Consider the following 18,263-nt stretch of genomic DNA (forward strand, 5'->3'; position numbering starts at 1 on the left):
TGCTGGGGAAGGACACCGAGAGGAGGAGCAGGAAACAGAGCTCTGGTCCCCGGCCCCAACAGGCCCCCCGGGGACAGGGGAGGTAGAGAGGACCAGGGGCAGGCTGGAGGAAGGAAAAACAAGGCAACTCGGTTTGCTGATTGCAGGGCCCAGGCACACCGAACGCCTTGGGAAGGTCCCCTCCCTTCCCCTGGGTTCCCACTCTCACCCTTCTTTGGCAGCCCTGGCCGCCCAAGCTGAGAGGCCAGGACAGAATCTCAGCCCAGAGGGCGGGCAGCAGCCTGCAGGCCTGGACCTGAGCCTCCTCTTGGTAGTGCTCAGCTGAGCCTCCACTGGGGCTCCTCATGCTGGCCCCAGCCCTACCTGGGGGCCCTGCAGGATCTGGCCTGCCTCCTCTCCTCCCCTCTACCCTGTGGTTCAGCAGGCCAGCCTGTGTCACCAGTTGCCCCCAACCCAAATGCAGGCCTTGGCTGAGTCCACTCCCACTTGTGCTCTCCCGCTCAGTTCAGAAGTCTCCTCATCCAGGAAACGCTCCCTGATGGCTCTCCATCTTGCCTGTCAGTCTGAGTTCTGGGGCCTTCCTCCAGATGCCTGCTTCGTTTTATCATTCTCTGGTGGGGTGCCCATGTCCCCCACCATGCTGGGAAACCCTCCAGGACAGGATGTGTCTTCATCACCTTCTTGTCCCTCATCTCCAGCCAAGGGTGGGTCCCGAAGAAGCCCCAGCCCCATTACCTGCAGGAGCCAAGAGCAGTGTGGGGACCCAGGCAGGGAATGTGGAGTGGCCTGGGGCCCAGTTTCATACATGGGCTGTGTGTTCTCTCCTCCCTGGCCTCTGGTCTTCCTGCTCAGCTCTGAATGAGCCCACTCTTCCCTCTGTGCAGCCCAAGTTCCAGGGGTGAATGTGGCCTTTATCTGCCCTTTGCTCCTGGATACTCACTTGAATTCCTCCGGAAGCACCTCCTGAGAAGAGAGGCTTGTGAGTTTGAGGATTGGAGAGTCCAAGGTGTGGGAGAGCAGGAGAGGGGAGGTCATGGGGTAGGGTTGGAGGTTGGGGGTGGGGTGGGTTCTGGGAAGAGCATGGGCTTCTCTGCTAGCTGGATGCTCCTCAGCAAGATATTTTGAGTCTCAGTTTCCACATCTGTACAATGGGGCTAATGACAATAACTCCCATAGAGGCTGGCCAAAGATTAGAGCTAACGTGCGTATTACCCCACCCCCATTTGCCCTGTGAAGTGGAAGAGGAAGTAGAGGGAGTCAGGGAGGCCCCGGGGCAACTGGGGAGGGGGGGTGGAGGCTGGCTTTTGGAGGTCCGTCGAGCTTCCAAGGAAGTTGGGGCTGCCACCTGCCCCTGGGACCCTCTTATGAATTCTTCCAAGTCAGCCCCTGCCCCTTCTCTCTCGCAAGAGGTTCACGCAGAAAGGAGATGAGCAGGGGCCATAGCTGCACAAATGGCTGTCAGAGCTCTCCGACATCACGTCCCCTAACTGGGGGGACCAGGGAGCTGGGACACCTCACCCAGTTCAGCTGGTCGAGGTGGGGGGGGGCTCAGATCTGAGCATGAACGCATCCCACGTGAACCACGGCCAAAGCCCACAATCAGATTTGTGGTTCTTCTCCCCCAAAGACAGGGTCACACCGGATTCCAAAGTTCCTTCCTCGGGGGAGCCCTCCCTGACCCCTGACTCTCCTCAGCTAGCTCCCTGGCTGCAGTTTTGGCTCTGTTGGGTGATGATTTGATGGATGCCTGCCTCCCCCTCCCCCCAAGATGTGACCTGGGGACTGGGGGCTGTCGCTCAGCATTGTGGTACTGGGGCCAGCAAGACATCGCAGGCACTCTCTGTGTTGTCACATTCTTTCTGTTTTACTGGCATGCTGGGGGACAGAGAAAGGAGCAGCCACAGTCCCTGTCCTTGCTGAACTGATAACTGTGCAGTGACGACACGTGGCCGGCACTGAGGGCCCAGGTTGTTGGAGGCGGACTGGGACCCGAGCCCCAGAGGCTCCCAAGTCTTTGGTCAAAGAGCTCAAAGTGCAGCCCCAGCAGCTACAGCAAGAGAGTAGCCATGCCAGAGCTGGAACCCTGGGGTGGAGGGGCTTGCCCCAGGGAAGCAAGAGGCCCCTTTGGGGGAGCAGTGAGCAAGAAGACCCAGGGCCTCTCCTCTCTTCCTCTTCCTCCAGGTGACCCGATTCCCTAGGCAATTTCCAACAGCTGCCTCAACAGGCCCATCTGGGAAATACACACGGAAGGAGCAGTGGGGATTCCAGCCCATTCTCTAGGGAGAAGCCTCAACAGGCTTCAGCCTCTCCCGCCTCCTGTCTCTCCTCATCCCAGCTCCCTTCAGCCTCCCTCTTCCCCGGGGCACCTCCTCACTCCTACCTCCTCCCCCAAGCCACTTCCAGTCCTTCCAACTCCAGTCCTTCCAAATTCCCTGGAAGTGGCATGGCACCTCCTGCAGGAAGCCTTCCCTGACTACACCTCCCTCACTTTGACTGCCTCTCCCCTCTGCTCCTGGAGCATTCTGTACAGATAGGTGACAAATACAGGCTGTGGAGCCACCCTACAGATGGGGATAATGCCATCAGGAGGGTTAATAGATGTAAATATCAGTGCCCAGGTAGTAGGTGCTAGCTATTGTGACTGTCCTTGTGTCTCTTTCTCCTGTTAGGTATCACGAGAGCAGTTGGGAATGGCTATGAAAGGACCCTGAGGGCGGGGACTGTGTTGTTTCTAGATTTTCTAGCCCCCAGCTCCTAGTACCGTGCCCGACACACACAATCAAGGTCTGTGGAGGAATAAATTAAGGAAGGAATGGGCAACTGTGGTGTGGTAGGCTGGAGAATGCCCCCTGCGGATAGTCACGTCCTCATCCCTGGGACCTGTAAATGTTCCCCTACTGTAACATGAGTCTTTGCAGACTTGATTAAGTTAAGGATCTGAAGATAGGGAGATTATCCTGGGTTATCCAGGTGGGTTCTAAACACAGTCACGCATATCCTATAAGAAAAAGGCAGGGGCGGCTGGGTGGCTCAGTTGCTTAGGCATCTGACTCTTGGTTTTGGCTCGGGTTGTACGCGCTCTCTCTCTCAACTGAATAAATAAAAAAAATCTAAAAAAAAAAAAGAGGCAGAGGGAGATCTGACACAAACAGAAGAGAAGGCAACATGATGACATGGGGCAGAGATCGGGGAAGCAGCCCTAAGCCAAGGAATCCTGCAGCCACCAGAAGCTGAAGAGGGAAGGCCAAGAATCTTCCCTTGAGCCTCCAGAGCAAATGCGGCCCTTGATTTTCAGACTCCTGGCCTCAAGAAATGTCACAGAATACACTTCTGTTGTTTGAAGCCCCCCGGTGTGTGGTAGTGTGTCACAGTAGTGTGGGTCCCACACAGCTGGGCTGAACACCAAGTTCTGCTCTGTTCGCCCTATGATTCTGCACAACTTCACTTCTCTGAGCCTCGGTGTTCCTGTCTGTAGAGTGGGGATAGGAGTTCCTACCTCGCAGAGGTCCTGCAGGTTTGTAATGAGAAAATGCATGTGACGGCCCTGGGGCGTGCCCAGGTGGAGAGGTCTAGAACCAGTCTGAAAGGGGGAGGCATTTCTGATTTTCCGGTAAAGGCCTTGACTTCATCGTCCATGTTGTGTGGAAATAGGGCAGGATCCAGTTTCTTCTTGCTCACAACCTGCTGTTTTGGTTTGTTTTTTATTTAACCATGAATAATTATGGCTCTGGAGAGGAGGAAGGTGGTGTGAATTCACTTGCTTTCTTCACCTGTCCTAAAATATGCTTGGTCCGCAGGGAAGCCTGCGGGAGCAGCCGGCACTGCCGGGCGGTGCCAAGGTCGGGGGGCATCCAGGTGACAAGGCATCTACAGACCTTGCTTCCCTTCCCTCACTGTGGGAACCTTCCCCAACCTGAGGGAGCAGAGGGAGCAGGCCCAACCGATTGCTAACCTTCCTTCCAAGATTCTAAGAAGAGTGCCCAAACCTTACTTATTCTTCCCAAGTGAGTTCCAAATCCTGTCACCAGTGGCAGGAATGGCTCCTAACGGTGGCTTCGGGCCCGGGGCACCAGCTCCGGATTCCTCTAGGGTCGGGAGGCGGCCTCCAGCCCCGGGTCTCATCGACCGGAAGGCCCCTCCCCGCGGATCCGCACCTTGCCGGGCTTCCAGCGCTCTCTGCTGCCCCCTAGCGCAGGAGAGAAGAACTCCCAAGTCCCCCGCGGGAGCGGCCGAAGCCTTCTGACAGTCTGACCCCAGCCGGGCCCTCTGTTCTGAAAGGCAGTAATGCCCTCTACCACACTGTCCGTTTCTTTCTTTCTTATTTTATTTTATTTTTAAAAAGATTTTATTTATTTATTTGACAGAGACAGAGACAGCGAGAACAGGAACACAAGCACGGGGAGTGGGAGAGGGAGAAGCAGGCTTCCCGCTGAGCAGGGAGCCCGATGTGGGACTCGATCCCAGGACTCTGGGATCATGACCTGAGCCGAAGGCAGCTGCTTAATGACTGAGCCACCCAGGCGCCCAACACACTGTCCGTTTCTTGAGCATGGGCCTTGACTCCAAGACACTGACTCAACATAGAGTCGATCGATGAAATGCCTGACTTGTCTTAAGCATGTTCCCTCTGCCTGGAACGTTCTTCCCCTTCTCGTCTCCACAGCCATCCCTCAGATGCCACCTCCTCCAAAAAGTCTTCCCTGGGTGAGTTGCCCTCACTGCTCTGCTCTTACTCCATGCAGACTCTCCTAGAGTGTTTTCGTGGTGCTCCGTGATGCCCTGCCCACGTGCTGACCTTCCCCTGGCCAGGACACCAGGCCCTCTGCGTCTCTGCTCCTTGGGACCTCAAGGTCGACGTCATTCCAAGACCAAGAAGGGAGAACTGACGTCAACATCAGGGCCATGCTCTCATCCGCTGGCTCCCATGTGATTGTGTTCACTCGGGTGTCTAATGTGCGTATGTGTGCACACACATACACATACGTACTGTTAAAATACAGATCACAGATTTTACCATTGGAACCTACCTTCCTGGTGACCTCGCTGACCGGCATACCTTTGGATCTACTTTCTTCTTCCTCGGAAGACCCTTCCTCCAGCCTCTGTAACAACCGAGCTAGCCCTTCCTGGGGCCTACTCCATGCCAGGCGCTGGGCCAAGGGCTCGGTGAACCAGCTCTGTTGTCTCCAAGAGCTCCATGAGGGCATTTCTTTATTAACTCTGTCTTCAGGTGAGGGAAGTGAGGTACAGGGGGGTGATGTGATTTGCTCAAGGTCACAGAGCTGATACCTGTGGGAGCCAGGGCTTCTCTAAGCTGTCTGGCTCCAGGTGCGCTCTCTCTGTGAGGCCTCGTTTCCCCCCTCTGCTTTCACCTCCTGATAGCACCTGAGTCTCCCTGTCTTCACGGAGTGAACTGCCCCCCCCAGCAAGGTGTGTTCAGAGCATCCATGTGTCTCTGCTGGGGAGTCGGACTGAGAGCGAATGTGTCCCAGGGGCCTTTGTTTGTCTTGCAGGTCTCAGAACACACAGGCTCCTTGGTCCTGCCAGGCCCGGGACCACAGCCTGGTCAGCACCAGGGGATGCCATCTGCTGACATCCTCCTACTTCCAGCAGGCCCGCAGATACTCTGCACTGTTGGGAGTCTGGCAGGCCCATCCTGGGATTCTGCTGCTTTTTGTGGGAGGAATGTGATGGGAAGGCCAAGAATACAGGTTTCCAGGTTTCCTGGGTGGTTCGGGTCCTAGGATCGAGCCCTGCATCAGGCTCCCTGCTCAGCGGGGAGTCTGCGTTTCCCTCTACCTCTCCCCCCTGCTTGGGCTCTCTCTTCTCTCTCAAATAAATAAAAAATCTTAAAAAAAAAAAAAAGGTACAGGTTTCAGACTCAGAAGGCTTGGGATCCACATCATGTCTCAGCCACCTGTAAGCCATGTGACCTTGAGAGAGAGAGAGTGCAAGCAGCGGGGAGGGAGAAGCAAGCTCCCCACTGAGCAAGGAGCCGGTTGCAGGACTCGATCCCAGGACCCTGGGATCATGACCTGGGCCGAGGGCAGACGCTTAACTGACTGAGCCACCCAGGCTTCCCTAATCTCAATGTTCTTACCTCTAAAATGGGAATAATCCTATCTACCTCACAGAGTTGTAAAGACAAAATAAGATCGTGTGAACCTTCCCACCTCAGTATTCTCACAAAATACTAGTGTAAACACGGACTAATGTTTGGTGCACATAGTGCTTTCTATTGGTCGGCTCTCTAGTTAATCATCATCTTGGAGTTGAGACTCATGTCACAAGGTGCCTGGAATATATTTTTTTAAGGATTTATTTATTTACTTGAGGTGGGGAGGGGCAGAGGGAGAATCTCCCACAGACTCCAAGCCAAGTGCAGAGTCGGACACGGGGCTTGATCCCATGACCCTGAGATCACGACTCGAGCAGAAACCAAGAGTCAGTTGCCCAACCGACTGCACACCCAGATGCCCCAGAAGATGCCTGGGATATTAACAAGGGCTCAATAAATGGGGAAATGGCAGGCGGTGTTGCTGTGCTAATTATCAGCTTCCCCCCTGGGGCCCCTCCCTTCAGGGGATCATACACTCTGCTCTATGGAACTCAAAAGTAGCCATGTGTGATGTGCTTTGGCCGGTGAAATGTGGAGGAAGTGTGACTTAGGAGCCAAAGCATGGTTCTTCATGTCTCCTTGTCCCCTGCCATGGGATTGGCAATGTCCCAGATAGATGATGCTTGTCAGCCTGGGTCATGGAATAAAGGTGAGATCGGGTGAAGTAGGGCCATTTGTTACTGAAGGGTAACTGAGCCCACCCTAACTGTCACAGGAGAAGGGATCCTGGTTATCCCAAAGGCCTGGTGATCAGAGAGCCAGAGACTGTCAGGATGGGGACACCGGCCCGCCAACCCCTTTGTCTGATCCAAACTCAATCCTTGACTGTTGGAAAACCCAGTCTCAAGAGGGAAAGTGAGTGGCCAAGATCACAAAGCTTTTTGGTGGCAGAGATGGGACCCTGGCCTAGGGGGCTTCTTGGCCCCCATTGGTGCTCCTTCCCACACAGAAGTGTTGGGGCAGGAGCTGGGGCAGGTGAGCCTGGAGTGACTGATGCAAAATCTCAGGCATTAGGCTAAAGCCCCAGCTATTGATCTGCCACCCCTACCTGAGAAGCTTAAAAACCGAAGAAAACAGAAATCTAAGGTGTCCCCGTTTTGCGGAACACACATCTGGGAGGGGCGTGGGGGCTGGGAGCTGGGCTGGACAAACCAGGATCGCTGAGATTTAGGCCTAGGGAGTGTGTCAGGTTTCCTGCTGGGAACCGCCCCCCAAGAATGACATGGCATGGGAGGCACAGGATGGTCACCTTGGGGTGGAGCCCTTCGGAGGCCTCTAGGGAACAGATTGAGGTGCAGTGGGTTTTTTAAAGTAAGCTCCATGCCCAACATGGGGCTCAAACTCACGACCCTGAGATCAAGAGTCACAAGCTCTACCGACTGAGCCAGCCAGGCCATGTTTAGAGGGGGCTCCACCAGGGAGCCTGGACTCCAGCAAGAGCAGCCCAAGGAGCAAACAGCAAAGCTGCAGAGAGGACTCCGCAGCAACATCAATCTGCCTCCCTGGGGAGAGGCCCGATTCTCCTGCGCTCCCTGCTGTTCAAGGGAGGTAAGATCACTCCTTAGAAGCAGCTTTTGTCTTCTAGACATCTATGTATAAACTCTATCAATATATATGTACACATATATAAACATAATTTGGGATCAACCCTCATACACGGTTTTTAAGTTCTTGACTCTATTGGAAGTTTTCCTTCAAATTTAAATATTCTTTTTTAATAGATTTTTAAAATTTATTTGAGAGAGGGAGCGAGAGCACAAGCAGGGGGAGAGGGAGAGGGAGAAGCAGACTCCCTGCTGAGCAAGAAGCCCGATGCGGGACTCGATTCCAGGGCCCTGGGATCATGACCTGAGCCGAAGGCAGATGCTTAACTGACTGAGTCACCCAGGCATCCCCAAATTTAAATATTCTTTAAACCCATTTAAAAAAAAAAAAGATTTGAGAGAGAGAGGGAGCATGAGCAGGGGGAGGGGCAGAGGAGAGAATACTCAGGCAGACTCCCCACTGAGAATGGAGGGGGCTCAATCCCAGGACCCCAAGTTCATGACTGGAGCCAAAATCAAGGGTTGGAGCTTCAGCCGACTGAGCCACCCAAGTGCCTCCTTTAAACCCACTTTAAAAGGCTGCATAAGGAGGCCCTGTCAGATTCCAGAAAGTGCTGGATGAATGTAGATAACTGAGCCAACATTTTGGTTGTCTCCAGGTGTTTTGATATTATAAATAATACTTTGATGGAAGTCTTAGCACTCTGATTACTTATTTCTCCAGGCGAGATTCCCAGATACAGTATGACTGGGGCAAACAGTGTGGATGTTTTTAAGGCTAGTGGTACAGAAAGGTGATGTCAAGTCCACACTTCTCTCCTGACCGGCACCAAGTATTAGATGTCTTTGCTAATTTGGCAGATGAAAATGGTATTTCACTGTTTCTATTGGCATTCTTTTGCTGACTGGGTATGAACTTTTTCATCGTATAGTAATTAGCAATTAGTACAGTATTTCCTTTCTGTGGATTAGCCATTCATGTCCTTTGCCCATTTTTTCCCCCTTTGTGGGCCTTTTCTCCAAGTTGATTTTAACGAACTCTTTCTAATGAGAGCAATTTCTTAGTTTGTTGGCCTTTAAATTTCGGGTGTGAGTTCTTTGGACATGAGGACATTTTAAGCATAACCTTTAGGATTTCTTCCACTGCTTTTAGGCTTACACGGTCCTTCCCTATTGTGAGTTATTGATGTTCGTGGCTGACATTTCTAGCTGTCCTTCTGGACAGTGAGGAATAGCTTTTTCTGATCCTTGTGATTTATTTTGTGGAGCAGTGTGCCAAGTTCTAGCAGTGACTTTGAGCAGACGTGCTGGCACGTCTGCCCTTGGGCCTGTAATTACTAATGCAAGACCCTTCAGATGCTGGGCTGTCCAAGCCGGTAGCCACTTGTAACTGTTTATTTAATAAAGTGAGTTCCTCAGTCTCAATAGCCACATTTCATGTGTTCGACAGCCACGTGTGGCTGTGGCCACCATATTGGACAGTATGTATAATGGAACATTTCCATCATCCCAGGGAGAGACTGGGCCGGGCTGCCTGAGCTCTCCCTCTGCTGTCTGACCAGTCCTTTGCTGCGGGCACCTAGGCACTCTGGAGCTCTAGAAATTGGGCGAGCATCGCCCCCTACCGACCAGTGGTGGACATGTAGCAAGTTGGGAAATGAGTTTTTGTGGCTTTTATGTTAATGAGATTTGGGGGTTACTGGGGCTTTTTTTTTTTAACTATAGTACAATTAGGACCTTTTTGCTTGTTCCACTCTATTTAGTTTAATTGTATTATCAGTCTTAAATACTTAAAAATTTCTATATCTAAGTTTCCAACTACACTTTTTTTTTCCCCTTAGCCATGCTTGTTTACTCTCCAAGAGGTACCCTAGGACATTTGTTAGGATCTTGATTGGAAGTGCATTAAATCAGTAATTTGGGAAGACCTGGAACTCTTATAATATTCAGTTTCCCCACCCAGGTCTGTGGTTTGTCTTTCCATTTCCTCAGCTCTTCAGGCCGGCCCCTCACACGTCAGCCTGCTGAGCAGTGTTGTGGTGGACTGAATCCACAACAGAGGAAGGAGAATGAGGACAACACAGTGACTTTTGTATAAAGCAAAATTAATTCCTCTAAAAGAATTCCCCCCTCTCTACCCTTTTGGGATTGAAATTGCTTTTCCATTATAAAAGACTTTTTAAATTTTTTTTACTTTTTTCTAAACACATGAGTTGACAAAATACATTTTGGAAATTTCATTGATAATGTGAAATCTGAAAACCTGGATTATAGTTTTTAATAGGCCTTTATTACATAGACATAGGTCCTCTCCATTTTGGTAGGGACTTTTGCATTGGGATTGCTACTGTGAATGGGGTCCTTTTTTCTATTATATCTATTTCTATAGTTCCCTGATAATGGAGAGCCTTAAGTGTTATTCAGCAACCCTCTGCTGAGTACATTGAGCAAGCACGACCCCTGTAGCTGGAGGCTCAGAGTCTAGCCCGGGGAGTAGCAATGCTTGATCACAACACTGTTCACGAGAAGCTGTTATAGAACCAAGAAAAAGAAGTGCCTGAACAGAGCTATTTCCAGGAGGTGCTTATGCTGGAGTTCTTTTGTGAAAACAAGGGGTCCAATAAATGCTTCCTCCATGAATGAATGAATGCTGCCAACTCAGAAATTGACTATTTTATTAATGAAAAAAACTTTTTTTGTTTTTTGTCTCCTGTAGAATCCTAGAAATAAGTATGCGGGGTGGTACTGGGGTTTTTGCTTAAAGCATAGATCACCTCATTCCTCTCTGCCTTCCATCCACAGATTACTAAATTGTTAAGACAGCATCCCTTGGGACACCTGAGTGGCTCAGTTGTTAAGTGTCTGCCTTCAGCTCAGGTCATGATCCCAGGGTCCTGGGATCGAGCCCCGCATCGGGCTCCCTGCTCAGCGGGAAGCCTGCTTCTCCCTCTCCCACTCCCTCTGCTTGTGTTCCCTCTCTCGCCATGTCTCTCTCTGACAAATAAATAAAATCTTTAGGGAAAAAAAAGAGAGCATCCCTTGCCGTCAATTTCTCATTTTACTTAGACTTTGCGCCAGACTCAAAGATACAGAGTACCCCTAGTTTTGCTGTTCTGGGGCTAAGGCATGTTTTTATGGAGTTAAAATGTAGAAAATTAGGGTGCATTGCCCAAAGTGGGACAGAAGAATGGAGGAAAATAAAGAACAGAATGAGTGGATCTCTTTTCTGGTGTGCTGCTTTCTGCCTTGATGTTGTTCTGCTCCCTGTGCTCCCTGGGCCAGGTCATCCCCAGCCTCAGCTACCTTCTCTATCACCTTATTTTCAACTGCTCACTAGACGGAACTCCGCCTGGACACACTTCTGGGTTATTTCTCAAGTCCCTGAGGGTGTCCCAGAAAGCAAAAGTCTGTGCAAAGAAAAATGGACATGGGGCCCCACAAAAGATAAATAACATGGTCCATGTCCTCAAGGAGCTTATTGTCAAGGGATGGAGGGGTGCGGTCCACGGGGTTATTACCCCAAAGGCATCCCTAGTTTTGGCTACCATGCATTAGGCCCCAGGAAGAAGACAGCTAACTGCATTATGCCTGGGCACCCAGAGGCTTTAAACCTTGTCTGTCCCTCCCAGGACCCCATCCCAGAGTCTGGCTCTGCCTCAGAAGTTTGGGATGGGCCCAAGAAGTATCAGCAAGCTCTTCAGGTGAGGTACACCTGCTTTCTCAGTCTTGCCGTAAATGGACCAGCACGAATTGGTTTCATGGTGTTTTATAGTCTTTTATTTAATGCCAGACACCGTTATCCTCCTAAGGCCCAGCTCTGTCCGGGCTACAGGGTTTAGGCTGGATTCTTTCTCCATCTGGGAGTAGCCCACATAATGGGGTAGATAAAATAGTAAAGCTCATGGAAGCTGAGCCAGAGAAAGTGTTTTCCAGTGTTTACATGTGTAGTGTCATGACAGAGTCTGTTGAGGGAGAGCTGAAAAGTTGAACTGTGGGGTGCTAACATAAGGCCCTCTGACTGCTCAATCTCGGGGTGTCCTGGCATTTCTAAGTGCTCATGTTAAAAGAAGTCAAGACAGCTTATTCCAGAGAACAAAGTCACCCCTCAGCTTGGCAGGTTGTGAAAAAGCATTTGATGATGGGTTCAGGACATTCAACCCCAAAATATGGCACCTTGGCATATTGAAGATTTTAAGCTGAAGGAGTCTGAGAAAAGAGTGGAGGCATGCACTAACCTTGTCCCTGCCCTGAAAACCGGACAGAAAACCCTCCTGTGAGAGGCATCCTCCCTGTGCCCAGAAAAGAGAAGCGTCCTTATCTCCAAAGATAAGACAATGGCAACACGCGGGCCTTGCTAAGCTTCCTCCTGGTTGACTACACTTACCTCCTCCTCTCGGACCTATCACGTTCCTCCACGACCGCCCACTCTTCATCAGACCTAGCACAGAAACACTCAGGGTTAACGGTTTCTCCAGGTCTTCATTTTCTGAGGAAGGCTCCTGTGTCACGTAAACTTGTATGAAAACAGAATGCATCTGGGCTGTGTGCTTCTCTTCTGTTGGGCTGTCCCTTGTCAGTTTGATTTTCAGACCCAGCCAGGGACCCGAAGAGGCTCGAGGAAAACTCTTCCCTCCCCTACACATTTCACCAAGATTATTTTACTTTTAGTTTAGAGAGTCTCTGGAAGTAGAAAGGTCTTTCCCACGGACGGGCTGGGGGAGGGAGGAGAACCCAAGGCATACTTAAAAGAAAGGAAATGGGCTTGAGGTTTCAAAAGATCAGGAAGAGTGGTGGGGGGGGGAATGTGAAAACAGAGCTGAGGCATGTGAAGAAATTAAACAACTCCCCACATCTTAGAGCAGATTGAATTTACATTTTACTTAAAAAAGGGGGGGGTGGAGTACATACACAGGGAGGAAGATGGGGTGGGGAACAACAGTGATCTGAGATGGAGTTCTACAATTTTCCCCTACAATGATCGGTTCTGACTGTTGGGCAGTATCTCTCCTGCTGGCATACAATATTAACAAGGTTGTAGACGAGGGAACTGCCAGAGTCTAGGCCCAGATGGAAAGGAGAGGAAGTTACCATATACAAATGTAAGTTTACAACACACAGCATTTTCTTTAAATGATGGGACGCAGTCGCAGGAAGAAGTTAACAATACTAACACGAGAATAATCAAATTTTTGTTATCCATGTACAGCAACTAACTGCTTTACAAAAAAGCAAAATAATACAATATATCATCACATGTATTTACAGTGTAGTAAATATACTTTTCTGTCAAATTTTACACAAACTATTTACAGGTGAATATACTGCTTTAAAAAAAATTGTGTGGCTGACATGAAGAGTGAATTTTTGTTTAAGTCCATTGCATAACATTGAATAAGACATGCCTCATTATGCCTGGAGGGTTGGGAGGGGTGTAAAACAAAACAAGAAAACAAACAAAGGCCAAACAAACTGAAAAACCCTAAAACCCACTAAGTAGGAGGGAGGGCTGCCAGCTTCCATCCTGTGGGGGTGGCAGCTGACCGCTCAGGGTGGCGTCCTCAGAGCCGGGCTCAGGACCGGCACAGGGCTGGCATTCAGTAATGAACATGTTAGTCGAGTGGATGAAGGACAGAGCCTCACCACTTTTCCCCAAAGCCAGTGAACCGTATTCTCAGTGTTGGCAAACAAGGGCCCACCCCTGAGACTAGAGCAGTGATAAAACAGGTGGGTTATGTACAATGAAAACGTGATGAGTTTATGTTTGCCTCTTTAAAAAAATCAGGGGGAAACATCCACAAACCCCAAACAAATGACTTCTAATGTTCTGTATAGAACTTACATTGGATTACGCAAAATGGGAAACCTGCTCTGAACTTCAGATTTCTCGTGCAGATCATCGTATGAGGCCTAAGTGTTTCATTTCTCAGGGGAAGCATACTGGTGAGACTTAGCTCATGTTCACTTTAGTTACCTGGAAAGCTAGATTTTCCTCAAAAGTCGGAAGTTCTCTAAACAAGGTAAATTTTAAACCTTAGTAGGTTTTCAAACTTCCAGGATGTACTGGTCAAAAGTGTTTTTGCAGTTCAAAGAAGGCTCAATTTTGATTTGTGCAACGCTGATCATTTCATGAGGTACTTCAAGTGAATTCATTCCATTCATTACACTGGAGGGAAATAATGAATAAATTTAAGAAATAGCATACCTTGGAAAACTTGTTATGGAAACATCACTATTTTTTTAACAGAAAACCTTTGGCAGTTTCTCTATTTTGATGGGAGAAGCAAAATAGCATAACAACACCCACCAACATGCACCAAACCAACCAACAAAGAGGAAAAACATGGAACCACAATGATTAAAGGCTCACATCTGCCTTTTATTCCAGGATCCAAGAAGTTGCGACACCTTCCCAGAAGCACTGGGTTGCGGGAGAACCAAGACCTAACAGCAGCTTGGCATCGGGATATTAAGGATCTGTTTCTAAACTCAATTCTCGTCTCAGCGTCTTTAGAGTCCTAGCTGCTCTGTTACTATGAACATTCTACCCTAATGCAGCCTCTACAATAGTTAAAAACAAAAGTTTAGTTAATTGCACCTGTCTTCAATATTTTCCAACAATTCTACATCAAAATAACTATTAATACTAAAGTTTTTTCCTTTTATTTTGGCAAATGGTTCTTACTTTTCCCAGACTGTAAACCAATTAAAAAAATTAAATTCTTGTTATTTCTGAATATCAAAAGCAATTTTATTTACATTAACATATTACATTGTTACTGTGTGGATAAATGTGAAATGTGTTGTATTATTAAAATCAGAACACTTCAATGTACCATTATTTATTGATTTAGCTGTGGAATTTAATTTACTGAAATCCACTCATGAAACAGCACCACAGGAAGCACCCCCTCCCCGGGTGTCTTTTCCCCTCCCCAAGCCATTACATTGGAACATAGAAAGGGAACCTGGGAGTAGGGGGATAATATCTTTTTGTAATAAATATGGTTTAGATCTAAATTGGAACATCCAGATACTACTAATATGCTCACTGAAGTCAAACAATTCTGCATACTGCAGGTACCACAAAAAAACTGGATCTGCATTACTATGGAAATTCCAACACCATGATAATCCATACCGTTTCAGTATAGCAGCAACTCTTAAGGTCCCCTATTGTCATCCTAACGCAGGCTGACCAGTCCTTTCACAGTGATTAAATGCAATTCTATCAAATAGAACCCCAATGTTTGCTAAAGAGATTCCTGATTTTTTTGGAGGGGAGGGAGAAGATTACAAGACACTTAAAATACATGTTATCGAAGAAAGTTTTGATAATATACACCATACTCTGTGTTTCTGGTAAAATTATTAAACAAAATAAAAGCATCAGCTACTCTAAAAGTCACGTACCATTCCATTTTGCTACGGAGCTAATGCAAACATCTATGAAAATTACCTTCAAGGAACAATTTTCAACACTTTGTTCACTGATTACCCTGCTCAGAATTATTTAGCAAAGAAGAGAGGAGGGGGAAAACATATAATTACTATACTTAGTATAGTTTTGGCTTATAAAAACAAAAAACAACAACTTTTAGTATATTTAAAGATTAAAAGATAATCAACTGGAGAAAAAAAATAAACTAGTTTGGATGACTGAGTTTGGATAAGGCCTCAGAACCCATCGCTTAATTCAGTAACGTTAAGATATACGTGGTTATGCTTATTTTCCTGTAATTATTGCTAATACTCAAGTGTTAGTACTTCCTAAGAACTCATTACAAAATACTAAATCCCTCCACCCCCCAAAGTACCTTGCCTGTGGCTTTATGGTGTGAAGTCACTGAGGCTTGACCTCTATGGTTCCTTCAGTTTTGTAAGGTAAAAAAAAGTCCACAGCTAAAAGTCAGATTAAACATACTGGGGTTATAGTATTATTTCTCCCATAAACTTCTATCTTGAAAAGTGTGTAAATAAGACTAACACTTTACTTTGTATGATGAAGAAGGGGAAACAGAGAAGGCAGAGAGCTCTGTGCAAATGGCTTTCATAGCTGGTCAGTGGTAGCAGTATTCGAGAATTCATCCTCTCTCACAACTGGGATGTTCTCAGTGCAAGCGTCCTGACCTCCCACTTTCTTTGCAGTTGTTCTGAACACCTGCTTACACCAGACACACCAAAAGTAGAAGGAAAAAAAAGTTAAAGAAAAAGCAGCATTAAATTTAGGCAATGCTTCCAAGAGTTGATCATCTGGCAACATGGCAGACGTGGGTGGGCTCATTATAAACATGAAGTGCAGCATCACAGCACGGTGGTGAAGGGGTCACTAGTGACGAGCCCGTGTGAGTTAAGTCTGTTTGAAAAAGGAAAGAAAGAAAGCTTCACACGATCTTCTTAATGCTATTACGTTTGAAACTGCCAGCGCTTCTTTGCTTCTGCACTTGGCTTGCGGATCCATGGCGAGTTCGTCCACTGTTACAGTGCCCGGTGGTGGGGGAGAGTTCAACGTTCTCCTTGTCGATTCCTGGGGAGAAGCAGAGCAGCCCGTTACTCCCCCTCCTCTGGAGTTACGCCCCAGGCCTGAATCTCATGCTGCAGATGCGAGATACAACCTGGCGAATTGTTTTCCCGTATTTCAACAGTCAACTGCTAGGATGTTTACAAAGACCTTGCCACAGAGAAAACGTCACGTTTTGCTAAGCAAAACTTGCTATCACAGCAGAAAAATAGCGTGAGAAAAAAAACTGAGAAGTTGCAAAGGAAAGCTAGAGGCAGGCAGGTTTGAGCTGAACGAAGGCTAGCACCTAGGGCTCCTTCCTCCACATTATACCAGAAGCTTCCAGCAGAGGTCAGCTTCTAGCCACATATCCTTACTATACTCTCCAGTTGCAGAAGGTACTGAAATTTGTCATTTCAAAGAAATGAAGATACTTTATTTTTTTTTTCATAGTGCCTGTCCCAAAGGATCTCCAATATTTACTGAGAAAATAATATATGACAAAGGTTATATTGTAGAATCTTTGCTTTAACATTTTCAACTATGGCAAATCCCTTCATGTTCTGCACCTAAAAGAGATGTCATTCATTTCTTTCATGGAGAAAGACTTTAACCTCCAAAAATTGGGCCCTACCGTGAATTTTAGAAATAGTCCAAGCAGTAACCTCATAAAAGTAACCAGAAGCAAAAAAAAAAAAAAAAACCACCAAAACAAGATACTTTTTGCCCACTCGATTAATAAAGACTGCAAATTAGATAAGTAACAGAAGAGTGGTTATCCCAGGGAAGCAGTGACTGGAAGGGGACAGGGAGGTGGTCTCTTGGGGTGCTGGTAATGTTCTCTTTCTTGATCCAGATGTTGGATTTTTAAGTGTTTACTTCTTAAAAGTTCACTAGGTTGTAAACTTGATCTGTATACTTTTCTGTTACACTTCAATAAAATTTACCAAAATAATTAGTGCTTATACCCACCTGTGGCATAACTTGGTGGGAGAGCAGAAAGCTGGAGAGCACTTTAGCAATTTATATCAAAACGTCAAGTACTGTTTGATATTTACTGATACAGAAAGATGACCATAATTTTGAAGGAAAAAAAAATCTCACATACAGAAAAACATCTGCCAAATTTGTTACTTCTGGATGGTGTTAATTCAGGTAATTTTTACCTTACTCTTATCATACCATTTGAATTTTAAAATAAACATTAAGTCTGAGAAAGGAAAAATACTCATTTTGGGACAAAGCACCATTTTAAGTCAAAAAGTATTTACATTATAGAAAATGGACACAGATCCACACATCTACTTATTGGCTCAAGAGCAGGAAATGGATTTGTGATGATCTTCTAGGAGCCACACATCATTTAGGTTCAGCCTTGCATTCAATTCAGAGTGTAAGGCATCTATCTAGAGACACGTGGCCACATTTCCATAGGCTCAAAAAGATTTGCTGTCTAGAACTTATCAAAGGAACAGTGGGCATTTGTTAGTGCTTCCCTATGAAAAAGTGCACTGGGCTAGGGGCTGGATGTAGTTAAACAACACCCACCACACCTCTTGAGGAGCCAAGCACAGTGGACCGGCATCTCAAATCTGTTCTATTTCAATCATGTGTGTGGAAAGATGAATGGAAGAAAGGATACCACTAATGGTCACAGAACTTTTCTCTGGCTAACAGAACTCTGGATGATTTTTATTCTCTTCTGCCTATTTATTTGCATCTTCTCCAGAGTGATTTTTTAAGAAAAATAACAAAATTGAAAGGAGGCTGCTCATCACCTCCAGCGTGCCGAGCTCTGTGGTGCATGTAGCGCACGCTCTCTCCGTTGCCTTGCCTGAGTCTCCACAAGAGAAATTCGACCCATTTTTTCCTCATCTCCATTTCCTTCACGATGCATTCTGCTGCGTCCTGCCAGAGCTACTGTCTCCCCCTGTCTCTCCCTGCTTCTAGGTGGCACTTATATTTCTTACATTCTGCCTCTGCTACTACAACTTGTGTATACATCTTATTTCCTATATGACAGTAAAAGCACCTAGAAAAGCAAAGATCATTTATTATTCATTTTTATTTTCTGGTAGGATCTAGTTGGTATCTTTTTCAGTAA

At 47.3% G+C, this 18,263-nt stretch overlaps 1 protein-coding gene across 1 annotated transcript in view; it reads right to left on the reverse strand.

Moving 5' to 3' along the window:
• Nucleotides 1-12,515: 12,515 nt before the first annotated feature.
• The window catches only part of NF1 (neurofibromin 1), a 246,667-nt gene continuing 240,919 nt past the window's right edge, over nucleotides 12,516-18,263 (reverse strand). The window contains exon 54 of the mRNA XM_081805985.1: nucleotides 12,516-16,186. Coding sequence (XP_081662111.1) covers nucleotides 16,044-16,186 — 143 coding nt within the window. The 3' untranslated portion in view covers nucleotides 12,516-16,043. The remainder of the gene's footprint in view (nucleotides 16,187-18,263) is intronic.

The sequence above is a fragment of the Leptonychotes weddellii genome, chromosome 15 (assembly GCF_054177405.1).
Source record: "Leptonychotes weddellii isolate Sample4059 chromosome 15, ASM5417740v2, whole genome shotgun sequence".
Classification (NCBI taxonomy): domain Eukaryota; kingdom Metazoa; phylum Chordata; class Mammalia; order Carnivora; family Phocidae; genus Leptonychotes; species Leptonychotes weddellii.